This window comes from Leucoraja erinacea, chromosome 5 (genome assembly GCF_028641065.1).
Source record: "Leucoraja erinacea ecotype New England chromosome 5, Leri_hhj_1, whole genome shotgun sequence".
In the NCBI taxonomy this organism is placed as follows: Eukaryota; Metazoa; Chordata; class Chondrichthyes; order Rajiformes; family Rajidae; genus Leucoraja; species Leucoraja erinaceus.
Genome location: NC_073381.1, coordinates 53,825,845 through 53,841,391, shown reverse-complemented (window position 1 = coordinate 53,841,391; position 15,547 = coordinate 53,825,845). Strand labels below are relative to the sequence as shown.

General features: G+C 42.8%; 1 protein-coding gene across 2 annotated transcripts in view; it reads right to left on the bottom strand.

Annotated features, from left to right (window-relative positions):
- The window catches only part of arhgap18 (Rho GTPase activating protein 18), a 123,245-nt gene that overhangs the window by 63,633 nt on the left and 44,065 nt on the right, over positions 1-15,547 (bottom strand). The window contains exon 1 of one of the 2 annotated variants that reach the window (XM_055635635.1): positions 8,000-8,800. The exons of the other annotated variant lie outside the window; for it this stretch is intronic. Within the exon in view, the coding sequence (XP_055491610.1) occupies positions 8,000-8,115 (116 nt within the window). The 5' untranslated portion in view covers positions 8,116-8,800. Of the gene's footprint in view, positions 1-7,999; positions 8,801-15,547 lie in introns of those variants that run through there. 2 annotated transcript variants of the gene reach the window in all.

Here is a 15,547-nt window from a genome sequence, read left to right as displayed (position 1 = left end):
GGGAGGAGATGGGAAGATGTGGCCAGTGGTGGGATCCCATTGGTAGACAAAAAGCTGGAGAAAATCAGTGGGTGAGGCAGCATCTATGGAGCAAAGGAATAGGCGATGTTTTGGGTCAAGACCCTTCTTCAGACTGATGTCGGGGAGGGGTGGCAAAAAGAATGGAAGAGGCGGAGACAGTAGGCTGTGGGAGAGCTGGGAATAGGAGGGGAAGGAGGGAGAAAGCAAGGACTACCTGAAATTGGAGAAGCCAATGTTCACACTGGGGTGTAAACTACCCAAGCGAAATATGAGGTGCTGTTCCTCCAATTTGCGGTGGGCCTCACTCTGGCCATGGAGGAGGCCTAGGACAGAAAGGTCAGATTCGGAATGGGAGGGGGAGTTGAAGTGCTGAGCCACCGGAAGATCAGATTGGTTATTGCGAACCGAGTGGAGGTGTTGGGCAAAGCGATCGCCAAGCCTGCGCTTGGTCTCATGGAAGTTGATCATACGCTGAATAGTCCAACCACATTTTTGTTTGGAAGTCGAACGAAATAATATAAATTGTATTCATTGCAATGTGTAAAAAGAGTTGAGATACTGTATATACTGTATTATAATTTTGCTGCATGTCATTGTAGTATATATCATGTCTTGATTGGTGAATATGTTTAGATTGTGACTTTACTTGAAGCAGAAATAATATGTGAATTAGCATAATTCCGACTGGTAACTACGCACTTTATCCGAGCACATTATCGCACGCGTCATGCAAGCCGTCTTAAATGACCACCTAAACGGTCATTTGGCAACCTAAAAAGCTGCTGAGGTTGCCCGGCTGGAAACAGGGAAAAAGGTTAAGGTAGAGCTTTGACAACCCTCCCTCAAAAACAATCTGTGGATGTTGTTTTTGTTGCACTACAATCTGTTGTTCTTCTGCACTATTATGACATTGTTCATTATTAATTTATTCCATTATTGATTTTTCTATATTTATTTTTATTATTGCATTAATGAGTGTAAAAGCTGTAGCAAGTAAGAATTTCATTCTTCCATTCGCGGTACATCTGACAATTAAACACTCTTGACCCGACTTGATAGAGGAAACCTTATCCTTGCCCCAGATAAGATGAGAGAGGACAAGAGCAGAAGTGTAAGAGAGAGTACAGATAAGATTATGAGCCCCTGTCATTTATGATGGAGGAACGTTTTGCACAAAGATACATTTGGACGTATTGTAGAAAGCCACATGATCGAGACGGACGTGACAAAGGCAGAGAAACTGGCAAAATTGAATTCCGACCTTAAAAGTAGTGGGGTGGGAGGATAGTGTGGATGTCAGTTGGCTTGTAATGAATATTGGAAACCCAACTTATCCCGTGAGATGATGCAACTGGAGGTCAAGAAGGGGGAGGAGTCAAGAATGAATCATGCGAAGGTGAGAGCAGGGTGAAAAGTGGCAGGAAAAGTAAAGAAATGTTCAAGTCCTCTGAATACAGGAAGCAACACCAATACTATCATTAATGTTACACAAAAAAGCTGGAGAAACTCAGCGGGTGCAGCAGCATCTATGGAGCGAAGGAAATAGGCAATGTTTCGGGCCGAAACCCTTCAGACTGGTCTGAAGAAGGGTTTCGGCCCGAAACGTTGCCTATTTCCTTCGCTCCATAGATGCTGCTGCACCCGCTGAGTTTCTCCAGCTTTTTTGTGTAACCTTCGATTCTCCAGCATCTGCAGTTCCCTCTTAAACACTATCATTAATGTACTATTTTAAAAAAGGCAAGGGAGGCAGCCTAAGGAGGACAGATCAATATTGAATTCAAATTTTTCAGATGACTGGGCCAGGTCACCTATTGTAACATGAACTCAGTTTTCCACCCTCTGCATTTACTATCTATAATACTAATTACTTCCAGCATTCAGTTATCAGCATTGTGTGTTCTGCGTCTCACTTAGGTTAGTTTAGAGAGACAGTGTGGAAATAGACCCTTCAGCTCACTGTGTCTGCCCCGACCAACGATCACCTTTACACCACTTCTGACACACCGCGGACAAATTTACAGAAACAAATTAACCTGCATATCTTTGGAATGTGGGAGGAAACTGGAACACCCAGATAAAACTCACGTGATCACAGGGAGAACGTACAAGCAACACCCATAATCAGGATCAAACCTATGCACCACTGTTCCACCTCAAATTCCAGTATTGTTATGGACACACAAGGAACCGTAGATGCTGGTTTACACAGAAAGACACAAAGTGCTGGAGTAACTCAGCAGCTCAAGTAGCATCTCTGGAAAACATGGATGAGTGGCGTTTCAGGTCTGGACACCATCTTCAATCTTGTTCTCCAGAGATGCTGCCTAACCCACTGAGTTACTCCAACAACGTGTGTGTGTTTTTTTCCCTCAAGTATTGTTCTCCTTCTCTCTGTTGTCGTCATTCGTCTCATCTGTTTACTTTTCTCATGACACATGAGCATTCCTCACCTTCCCTTAGAGAGCATATGACCTACAATGTCCAGGGCATCCAGACCATCTTGGTCTGCACTGAAGCATCGCACTCCCACTGATCTCTACTCCCTCCTCCTCCTCCACAATCTCTACTATCAAGAAGGATCCAAGATCCCTCTGTACATCAATGCTCCTGGTGGTTCTCCCACTTATTGTACACTTCCCTCAAACAATTGACGTCATAAAATGCAACACCTCGTACTGCCTGAATTAACTCCAGATACCAATTCTCTGCCCTTATTTCAACTGATCTATATCCCGATGTATTATATCTTGTTGAATGTTTTACTAAAGTGCATGTACACAACATTTCCTGCACTATCCTCATCAATCTTCTTTGTCACCTCCTCAAAAAGCTTAAGCAATTTCATAAGACACAATCTCCCCTGCACAAAACATGCAAAATGCTTTGTTTGATGATGTTCTGACTGTGACTCTATTTATATGTTCTCTGGTGTTTTTTAATTATTGTCTGTAACTGTGGAACTGTGCTGCTGCCTGTCTTGGCCAGGACTCTCTTGTAAAAGAGATTTTCAATCTCAATGAGACTTCTCCTGGTTAAATAAAATTTTAAAACATGCTGCTTCTATATTCCAGAGGTGAAATGAGAGTGACTGCATAAGACATTAAGAATGCATTTGATTGAGTGTGTTAAAATTGAAGTCACTGAGCACACCAATGATTAAAGTCATATATATTTTAAAGGAGAATGGTGATGGTCAATATCCTACACTTGGGAGATTACTGTGGTTGTCCTTCAGACCAATGCTTCATTAATAACCTTCCTTCCATCACAACCTATGAGCAAATAAAGTTGTTTGTGCTTGCAAGGCCTAGAGCATTTCTCTCGCATCCCCTCCTTCATTTCTTAGACTTCTGCTCTCATCCCTCCAAACAGAACATAGGGTTCTTCTCGTTCTCAACTTTCGCTCAACAAGCCTCTGCATCCAGCAAATATTTCTGCCACTGTAATAGCATCCCACATCTTCCTCTCCCCGTACATTTATTGGGACCACTTACTCCATGAGTTCCTTGTCTACTCATCCCTCCATGGCCACTGGCACTTTCCCTGCAACTGCAAGAGGTGCAATATTGGTTCTTACACATCCTCTTTCACAACAACCCTAAACAGTCCTTCCAGGTGACACAAGGATTCACATGCACCTCCTCCAACCTCATCTATTGAATTAGGTGCTCCCAATGTGGTCTCCTCTAAATTGGTGAGACAAAACAGACTATGTGGCTAATTGGCATTAGTAGGACTTTTAAATGTTGTTATAGTTTCTGCCTCAACTACCTCCTCTGACAGCTCATTCCATCGTAGGTGTCATTGTTATACTGGCTCCACTTTCAGTCCCAAAGGATGGTATTGACCCAAAATGGTGACAATTTTGGGCGGTTATGGGAATGACCATATCCAACAAGTCTTGTGGTGCAGCAGTACTGCTGCTTCATAGCTCCAGACACCAGGATTTAATTCTGATCTCAGATACTGTCTGGTGAGAATTTGAAAGTTTTCCCTATGCCTTTGTTGGTTCCTCTGAGGTGTTCCGTTTTCTAATGGTTGGGTGGTTAACTGATTGCTATAAATTATCCCTCTGCTAATTGTAGGTGGTGGTGTTCCTTCAAGAGTATAGAAGCACCACCATCTACAATTAGATGTCCGTGCAGAGAATCAAGGTGGAGTTCACTGAGATGGAATATATTACAGAAAAATAAGATTGACAGACTTACTCACAGAGCTGGCACAGAGTCAATGTGTTAGACAATCTCTTCCCATGTCATAAAACAATTACATATATTCAATATAGCTGTCATTACTCAGGCCAATGACGTGAAAATCATACCATAGATAAACTTTGCACCTTACACAACTATTAACCTATTTTGGTGTACGTCACTCAATAGGAATTAGAGGTTTCTTTGACAATAACCAATAATTTAAAAAATCAGTGTTGATACTAATTTTCTAGTTCTTGCATTCAACTTTGTTCTAAGCTTCCTTGTGTTTCTATGGCTGTAACGTGTGTAGTGGAAAGTGTTCAGACATTAAAATCCATCAGTTCACTCTGTCATTGTACCACAAGAACTGTTTTGCAGAGGTTCCTCGGGCATTACCCTGATGAAAAGCTTGTCAGATCCTATCAGGCTTGGTGCCACATTAACGTTCCTGTTGATTTTAATGGAGACGAGACTAAGTGGGACCCGTTGGGTCCCATTCTCACACGGGAGGCCTGGTCCCCCAACGCAATATTCCAATAATCCACCACTCATGCACAGCCCCCAACTGCGCAGGTGCGGCTGATGGGTTCCCGTTGTGATGCCCCTGATCCCCCCCTCCTCCCCCACCCCCCCCCCCCCACTCTGCCCCTTGCCCTTCCACCCCCACGCACTCACTCCACCCCCCCCTCTCAACCACCCCCCCCCCCCCCCCAACCCCCAACCACTCTTAGCCATTCCCGCCCATTGGGTTCCCATTGTGACGTAGAACATGCAGGTATTACATGCAGGCACAGCTGACAACTGGGAAAGGGATTTATTTAAATTAAAATGTGAATAAATTGCCGCTGCCAACCCATCAGCCCCGCCACTGCATGCCCCTGCCGTTGCCACTGGGGTGGCCTATGCTGTCGCTGGCAGGGTGGGTGTGTGTGGGAGGATTGTGGGGGGTGGGTGGGGAGAGGGGGGAGTGGGGTGGGGGGGGGGGGGTGTGGGGGGAGAGGGGGGGGTGTGGGGGGGGGGGGGTGTGGGTCAATTAGAATCAATAGTAAATTCACTATCAATAGTGAATTTCTATGACAGATCATAACTTTTTTTTAATTAATTAAACCACTATTGAATATCCACATGCTGAAACTTTAAATGCCACACACGATGTTTTTTTTACAGTAAACATTTGATAGCTTATAACCTAGCTGTCTGACAGCTTTGATTACTGGCATGAAACGGTTAGCTCATTCAGACAGTAGCTGATTGAGTAAATGCTGGTGTTAAAAAAATGTTGATATGATCTCAACATTTTGTTTTAAAACATCTTTGTGAACTGAATGTAAGCAACATACATGAACTGCAAAATAAATGTTTAGCAAAATAGTTTCTCTGAAAACCGCATTGCAACAATTGAATTGGTAGGTCAATTTTGACGAAAGAGTATGGTACAAAGGAATGATGATAGACAAAGATCTTAGTGCTCAAATCCACAATTCCCTGAAAGTGGCCACACAAGTCAATAGAATCTGAGGAAAGACATTCTTGCCATAGAGGGAGTACAGAGAAGGTTCACCAGACTGATTCCTGGGATGTCAGGACTTTCATATGAAGAAAGACTGGATAGACTCAGCTTGTACTCGCTAGAATTTAGAAGATTGAGGGGGGATCTTATAGAAACTTACAAAATTCTTAAGGGGTTGGACAGGCTAGATCCAGGAAGATTGTTCCCGATGTTGGGGAAGTCCAGGACAAGGGGTCACAGATTAAGGATAAAGGGGAAATCCTTTAGGACCGAGATGAGAAAAACATTTTTCACACAGAGAGTGGTGAATCTCTTGAACTCTCTGCCACAGAAGGTAGTTGAGGCCAGTTCATTGCCTATATTTAAGAGGGAGTTAGATGTGGCCCTTGTGGCTAAAGGGATCAGGGAATATGGAGAGAAGGCAGGTACAGGATACCGAGTTGGATGATCAGCCATGCTCATATTGAATGGTGGTACAGGCTCGAAGGGCCGAATGGCCTACTCCTGCACCTATTTTCTATGTTTCTATGTTAATAGGGCGATGAAGGTGACATATGGTATGCTATACTTCACAGACCAGGGCACAGAATATAAAAGTTAGGATGTAAAGAGTGCAAGTGAATTTACTTGAATGCTGGCTGGATTGGCGGATTCTATTCATGGGGAGAGATTGGATCGGCTGGGCTTGTTTTTTTTCTGGAGCGAAGGAGTCTGAGGGGTAACCTGAAAGAGGTACAAGAAATTATAAGGAGGCTTAAAAAGAGTAGATAGTCAGAATTATTTTCCCACAGTAGATGTATCAAAAATCAGAAGGTATTGATACAAAATGGGAGGAAGGAATTTTCAAGGGAATCACCTATTCATACCCTCCACAGTTGCTGCCTGGTGGGCTGGGTTACTCAAAATACTTTTTGTTTTGCAGGGAGAACTTATTTTCAGACCGAAGATGGTTCATATCTGGAACTTGCTGTCAGAGGAGGAGATGGAATCAGATGCAAATACATTTGAGAAATATTTATAGAGACACTTAAATTGGCAAGTCATTAAAAGAAAAATGGACCTTAAGCCAGCAAATGGGATTGATCTAGATGAACACAAAGGGTGGGGTTGAAGGGCCCATTCCTATGTTGTACAAATCAATGACACTGAAAATAAGTCAAATTACAAAAGTTGAACACATTCTATAAAGCACAAATCTGTGAAGTCATATACTGCTTGTTAGATTTCCCTTACATGATCAAGCTTCGACAATATTTTTTGTCATGCTGTTCGCAATGCAGCAAGAGAAGCTGGTTATCTAGAACTTTATTGGACAGGACATCGAACAATTGTTCAACTCACAAGCTAATATGGTTGAACGATTGCAAAAACAAGCAATGCAATAACTGCAAAGAAGATATAAATGAAAGTAAATGAAATCAATTGTGAAAATATGAAAGAAAGAGAATTACAAGGACTACAAAGGGAAAATAGAAAAAACATTATTAATTTAACTTTAAAAAAATGACAGAACAAGACTTCACACATGCAATAGGTAACTGTTAGACCTGGAGTGGATATTTGACATTAAAAAAACATTGTTAAAAAGATACTTAGTCTTTAAACATTTGGACTTTCTGTGGCAAAATTAGTTTTTATCCACGGCACAATGCTGAGGCAGACAAGCAATACCATACAGCATGCACCACCTTTAGTTTTGTAAATGGAATACAAAACCATTGCAAATAAATGCTAATTTAATACTATAATCAACACAAAATAAAAGTGACCTATATCTGAAATAAATCCAAACTGCAAATGCAAGTATTGCAACAGTTAATAACTTGAACCCCAATATTACTTAAAATGTGCAAAACATTTAATATTTTGAAAGAACTATAATAAAGGTATCCTCAGTGACCATATTTCCATAAATATTTCCTGCAAGAAATTCTAACTGATGAGCATTTTGTAGAAATCACAATCTAAAGACTTTGTAAAGATAAATAATCCAGCCAAGCAAAGCACATTCATAGTTAATAGAAACTCAATGTAAGTGTAAGTGTTCAAAATCCGAACAGCAATTTGGTTCATACAATGTGCTGTTGCATATTTTCTGAACAAATACTAGAAAAGTTTATTTTTAAATGCTTTGCGTCATTGATCAAGAGTAATCAGCCATAGCAGCTGAAACCTTTGCACTGCCCTGACATATTGCAATATGATTAACTTAGAGCTATATTTTAAAGTGTTAAGTGACTTTCCAGCCGTCCAGGGCTGGTTTAATTCCTACCCCAGTAAAGAAAGATCTGCCTCCTCCTTTGTACTGGTCGCAACACCGTCAGTTGTCTCATCGTTTAAATAATATCCCGTTAAAACGACGCTCTGGGAAGTAGGCAGTGGATTCATTCTGCGAGAGGCATAATTTACACTAGTTATTGTTTAACCGGGCAGTGCATGGAGCCGAGAAGCATAATAATTAAAAAAAAACTCCTTGCCTGGCAACGTGGGTTATTTCCATATTTAGACTCCACCCCTACAATTCTGGCAGAGTAGGTGGGGCAAATGTCGGGCAAAATGCGTTTGTTGTCTCAAACGACGAACCTTGACGATAAAGATCCCGGACTTCGGCCGCAGTCCGCTCACTATTCTGCACACTTGGTACTTTCCAACATCAGTGTCAGTTGTCATTCGCTTGTATTTATTTATAATTCAGAGTTTGGAGGAGGGGAGGAAGTCCCATGTTAAAATTGCAACGTCATGCCCGATGTTTTCCCCCATTTAAAAAAACAAGGCTTTTAAGTAGCAAATAATTAAATGATTCTGCATTTTGTGATTCAATTATTTTTGAGCTGCAGCCGAGGGAATTTGTCAACATTTACTGTTGCGCTGTTAGCGACCGGGGATGAATCTTGGCGGCGATTCCGATCAGCGCTCGGCTGGTTGAACTTCAGTGAGCGCCGGTCTTCCGCACTGACATTGCGGAACGCAAAGCTTGAGATTTCCCGAGGGACAGATGGTGCTGCGCTGTGTTCTCAACATTGATCCTGCACATGCACCTCACTCCAAAGACTTGAGGTAGAACCTGTTTTAACAGCTGGCAAATCCGATTTTACCCTCTGGGTAAGTGTCACTCCGCACTTGCTCGGGGTCAGACCTCAAATAGGTAGACCCATTGATTTTAAAGATTATTCCTGGCCTGCCGAATAGGAGGCAAAAGAGAAGCTAAATTAAAAAAAAAACTATTTCCATGTTTTAAAAATAAAAATATTATTTAACCTTTTTTTCAGATTTAAATTTGTTTTCATCATTTGCATATGTTTCAAGAGTTATATCTCTTATTGTCAAATACATTCAAAGCAACTAAACCTCCATTGCAACTTTACCCTCTGTTGAAATCTAGTGTGGTGTGCCAGGGACAGGGCTTCTGCACCTATGGTACATGGATGGGATATGTTTGGAGGAATGTGGCCCAAACACAAGGCATGTGTGATTAGTGTGGGAGCAGGTTCGTCAGCATAGGCAAGTTGGACCGATGGGCCTTTTGCCATGCTGTATGATTATGTCGTGAAGCATAGTCTTTCTGTGGATCCCTCTGGCCAAATCGGAGATGCAACGAAGCAGTGAAATCAATCATCTGCTTGTATCACAGGTGTGCGTAGTCATTCTCAGTGGCAGGCCAACTCCAGCGTGATCCCATCCAACGTTTTTTCATAAATTATACTGTACATTGCACAAACTTTAGAATCTGAGAATGAAGAGGTTTAGACAACATTCATCATATTTCCGCAGGTTCTTTAACATTGGCCAATATCTTATTTAAATACTTCCACTGTATAGAAACTCTTCTTATCACATCTTTTATATACTATGTGTAATCACGGACTCCCCTCCAAACTAATTTAGTGAGAGAAATATTTTCAACAGCTTCGCTTTTTTTCCCCGTCATCCACCATCCTAACAAATTCTTAAATGGAGCAGTTTTAATCTTTAGCCTAGAAATCCTATCCCAGCTGCCCTACTTGTCACCATGCAATAGCTGTTAAAATTTCACACAATATATAATTATATCTACCTCAAATTATTACTACAGACCTCAGATCAGATTTGTTCAATGCTTTTAATAATATTTTGTATTTATGGATTGCTAAGGTTATGAATTAATTAGTCGAATGCTAACTATTTTATTTGAGAATCTATGTATCCCAAACCATTTATGACATAAATCATCCCAAACTCAATTTATTTAGCTTTTTTAAGAAGGAACTGCAGATGCTGGAAAATCGAAGGTAGACAAAAATGCTGGAGAAACTCAGCGGGTGAGGCAGCACCTATGGAGCGAAGGAAATAGGCAACGTTTCGGGCTGAAACCCTTCTTCAGACTTAAGCATTTTATACAAGTGTCCTCTAGTACAACATTCATATGTTACAATCTATATTAACTATGTGATCAAATTGAAGAGAAAATATGTTATCTATTCAATAAGCGAGTTCAGTATTCCGACTACGCTTGCCCAGGTCATAGGTCACAATCAAAAAACACTCGGCAACGGTGGTGCTGCATTGTGTGCAGGCTTGTGTTTCGTCCGTGGTTAGGCCCGACTCTCCGTCGCTGCGGGTGCGGTTCAGTTGCTGATGGTCCGTCCCTGTCCGGAGGTGTCCGGAGCGACCCTGGGCTGGCGGGGCGGCCGCAGACTTGCAGCCGCTGGCTCCAGCTCAGCTTTGCCTGTCCCGCCAGGTTGGCCGGCAGCCCTCCATCTCCACCTCCCTCCCCTCAGTCTGACACTGAGATCCTGCTGAAGATGGGCGCGAAGACGGGCAACTCGGAGCCGCTGCTGCTGCAGTCGTCCTGGTCGGAGAGAAAGTCTACAGATGGGCTCCTGCCGGCCATGAGCAGGCCTAGCGCCCACTGGAGCTGCTGGTGCTGTTGGTGATGGTGGTGCTGGTGACAGCAGCAAATTCCTCCCCCTCCCTTGCCCAGCCCCAAGCCCAGAGTCCGGGCCAGCTCCAACTCCAGGTCGAAGCTGAAGGCCGCCCGCAGCGTGACCCAGTCGAGCGCCAGGCCGGAGGAGGCCGAGCCCAGGCTGGCGCTCTGGCTCAGGCGAGGCCGGAGCCCTCGCTCCTCCTCGGGGTTGTGGATGAAGTGACAGCGGGTACTGTAGGGGCAGAAGCTGGTAGTCTGCAAGGTACAGCTTGTACTTGAGGTGGCGGTTGAGGGAGTGCAGCGCGGCCAGGCCGTGAGCAAACTGGCACTTGTCGCCATAGCAGCCCATCGAGGAGTGGGTTCCTCTGGAGTCGGAGCGGGGTTGGGCTGGAGGTGGTGCTTCTTCTCCGTGCTGGATGGGGGCCGGTGTCCCGTCAGTCCAGACGTCTATGGCTGCCCCCTGGGCGGGGATGGGACACTCGAGTGGGGGGGACGGTCCAGTGGCGGTTCGGCAGTGTTTGCAGAGCCGGGAGATGGTTTCGATCCTGGCTGTGGATCTGTGTGCGCGCAGCTGCTCAGAGCCGTAGTCTCCCCCTTCTCCCTCGCCCACCCCTCCAGTCTCCCACTTGTATCTGCCCCCTCTATCTGCCCCTTGACAAATACAAAATTGAAAAAAGACAAAAAAATCGGACCCAAACTATACTCACTGAATCTACAGCGCTTTGTTTGATATTTAGCATTTGACCTATAATAAATCCCATGATTCCTTGCATTTTTTGGAATACCGAACTGGCTTATTGACTCAGTATAACAATAAATTTCAGTATTTGTTTTATCAAGTGCTCATTTGTCCCATTTGAATTCTTATCAGGCTTACTTATTTACATGTGCGCCATTTTGCTTATGTGAACATAATCTTCTATTTTATCTGTATTAAAACAGTTTCCATTCTTGTATGCGAATAATTTAACTGCTTACAAATCCCGGCCACATATTCCCAGTTAAAGTAATAAAGATAATAAAATAGTAATCAACTTGGTTGCAGATTTTCCAAGGTTAACTCCTGGGATGGAATGGAAGAGTAGACAGTTTAGTTTAGAGGTGCAGCGCGGAAATTGGTCCTTCGGCCCATCGGGTCTGCGCCGACTAGCAATCCTCGCTGCCGTGGATCAACACTATCCTACCCCCACTAGGGAGAAAATCCACGCAGGTGTTGAAACTATTTGAACGTAGGTTTGTTTTTTTAATTATTAAGAATTTGAATCAAAGTAAATACTTTGGTGACAGATTCTGTACCCATCCCCATCACCTTAGTGCACCCATTCTGGTTTAAATAAAGATGGGGTTTGAAATACTGGGTTTTGAGATGTCACATATTTGGTTACACTAATGAGGCTGCACATTTCAAAATTTAAGTTATTCTAGACTAAGTGGGCCCATTTGGGTCCTATGTTCACACGGGAGGGCTGGTACCCCGACGCAATATTCCACCTCTCCACCAATTCCAATATTGGTGGCCAGTGGGGGGGGGGGGGCTTTCTGGAGTGCTGGTATGGGTGTTGTTGGCTGCAGGGACACTGGTCTCCAGAGGGCTAGTATGGACATTGTGGGCCAAATGGATTCTTGGGGTGGCAGCTCAGTCCCTCAAGCCTGATGTGCTGGCAGCTCACTCACGGCTCGTGGGCTGGCAGTTGACTCACGGCTATTCCTTGAAATTCCATTTCAAGCAGATTGCGATGCCACCAAATTCAAATCCATTTTCCTACCATTTCAAGCAGGGTGCAAGGCCACCAAATTCATGCAGTTTCATACCATTTCAAGGAGGGTGCAAGGCCACCAAATTCAAATGCAGTTTCATACCATTTCATGCAGGGTGCAGTGATACCACATTCAAATGCAGTTTCACACCATTTCATGCAGGGTGCAAGGCCACCACATTCAAATGCAGTTTCATACTATTTCAAGCAGGGTGAAACCACCATAAAAACCACCATAAAACCATACAAAACACCACACTCACAGTTCAGTAGACATTCTGTGTGTTCAGTTGATTCACAGCTCAGACAGTCGTGACCTCTCCCTTCCCCATCATGCAGAGACTGAGCCACACCCACACCTCCTGGTTTTATAATCCCTCCCCGTCCCACCGGAAAAGGTTTGGCCTTCATGGCATGATTAACAGGAGAGAGATTCTCAACATTTTTTAAACACTAATAACACTTCTGTTTTTCATTAATGGGAAGAATCCTCTGCACCTGATGAGCGGAGGGGGATTAAGTAAGATCACAGCCGTGAGTGGTAGCGTTTTATCCGAAATCAATATAGTGCAAACAGAAAGTTGTCAAGTTTAGACAAACAACCATTTGCAGGCAGTGCCTTTTCACTTCAACCCAAATCCCCCAAATAACCATTTGCAGGCAGTGCCTTTTTACTTCAATCCTAACCCCCCCCCCCCCCAAACAACCATTTGCAGGCAGTGCCTTTTTACTTCAACCCAAACCCCCCAAACAACCATTTGCAGGCAGTGCCTTTTTCAAATCAACCATATTTTCATTTTTAAACCATATTAAGGGCACTCACAGTTGAGTAGACATGTGTTCAGTGTTATCCAGAGCTCAGAGAGACGTGACCCTCTGGCTTCCTCCATCTTGCAGAGTCTAAGGCACACCACTTCCTGGTTTTATAGTCCCTCCTCCTCCCTCCAGCAGGGGCAGCAAAGAGAATGGCAAATGTTTTAAAAGCATTAATATCTCTCTGATTTTTCATCAATGTGAAAAATCCTCTGGTCCAGGAAGGCGGAGGGGGGCTCTGAGCGAGGTGGCCAAAAATCATGGCCTTGGGTGGCGCCGTTTTCTTGGAATCCACAGCACAGTGAGCCAAAAGCGGTCAAGATCAGACTTTTAGTAATATAGATTTATTAATTCTGAGACTTTAGATTCAATTCACTGCACAGAATTTTTCAAACAAAATTGTAAGTTAGAATGATATTACTCAGTGTATTTGTGGTTTCTGATGACAAATCACAATTTCCATTTGAATGTTCTTTATTTAGGAAGAAATTCAAACTGACTCCTTCAAGGATTGGCAAACAGCTCCTTCACTAAACTGCATGATCAAGTGTATGTTAATTAACAAATTAATGCAGAGCATACCGTGTTAAAACAACATTTAGATCATTCAGACTGCTATACACGCCCACCTGAACTTTAAAACATTATGCTCCCTGCTGCTTGATGTGTATTTATTTTTCAATCCAACAGAATGTCTTTCAATACTTGCCATTTAATCCTATCCCTCACTGGAAAATACCTGGGAGGTGCAGGATTATAATTTGAGTGTCAGACTTTTGAATGAGTTGCTGTTACTCGCCAGTGGAAATTGAAAATCTAGAAGGGATTTGTAAAAATCTGGTTGCAATAAAAACACGGTCTTGAGAGTTGGAGCAGAAAGGATGATAGGTAAAACCTTTGTGTGATGGTCAAAATCTTTGTGATGGATCAATTAAGAGCAGAGACTTTGTGATTACAACTGAATTGTGGTTATAAAAGCATTCCTGAAGGAGGTATGAGATCAGGCACAAAGACCCAATATTGTTTTGGGCATCGGCAAGATTTCAGTCTTAGCAGTGTTGAAATACAGAATAACGTGACGGGCAGATTTTTAAGGTGTGTTAATCTTGCGATCATGGGTAACAGTGGTGAAGCAAGACCCTTGGACTATCTTTGATCGGATTTTACTGGTTTTATCTAGCACTAAAGGTTATTCATGTTATTCCCTTTATCATGTATCTGTATACTGTTAATGACTCGACTGTAATCATGTATTATCTTTCCGGTACATGTGACAATAAACAAAACTAAACTGTGATAGACACAAAATGCTGGCGTAATTCAACGGGGTCAGGCAGCATCTCTGGAGAAAAGGAATAAGTGACGTTTCATCAGACTAAGAGTCAGAGAGGGGAACGCTGGACGTATAGGAAGGTACAGAACAAAGAACTTAAAATGCTATGAGTAATATTCCGCAGAACATTTTGCTACTTGGCATTCCATTTCAGTACAACATGAGCTGTGCACTTCCACTTTTTTTTAGATGAAACAATACATTCATGTACTTGGACAAATAGTTAAATTTAATTAATAGCCTCAGTATCAGAAATGTGTGTGTGGTTGATGACATCCTATGTGACTAAATCTGTTCACGTGAATTCCTGAAATTCATGAATAATGACATAAAATGACATCTGAATTCTACAATTTGCCTCCCTGTCAAAGGATTGAAACTCAAAATCAGCAATCCTATTGATATAGGAATGGCTTCTGCACCACTCCTTTTGCCTTTTATTTCTGGTAAGTCTACCTTGCCTTGAGGTCATATACTTCTTAATTAAGGAGCTGTGAAGGAACATATCTGCCTTAACAGCAGGAGGAGGTGTGCTGCAAGTGAAGTTCAAATCAGCCGACACCCTATCTTGTCTCGGAGTCTCCAATGGCCCCAATAAGGTCTTTATAATAGGACAGAACATGAATCTCCAAAATGCACAATTTAAAACTCTTGGCTTAATAAAAGTCGTGAGAGGCTTTCTAACATACTGGACCACAACCATATTTGGCACATCAATTTTTAGGTAGTTAGGTTCTCCACAAAGAGATGTACATGCACGTCTCTATTCTTGAAGTATGACCTCCAACCATCACCATTGCCCTCAAGATCATCGGTCCTTGTTTGGAATTTCCACAAGCAACTACCCATATGCGTGCAGTGATGTTAGTGCCCCATCTTTGGAATAGCCACAGAAGGCAGTGGAGGCCAATTCACTGGATGTTTTCTTTTTTTTTCTTTCTTTTTTTTAATTAGAAGTACAGTAAATTACAGTAATACACATCACATATATCTTATTACATTTGTTGTACCACT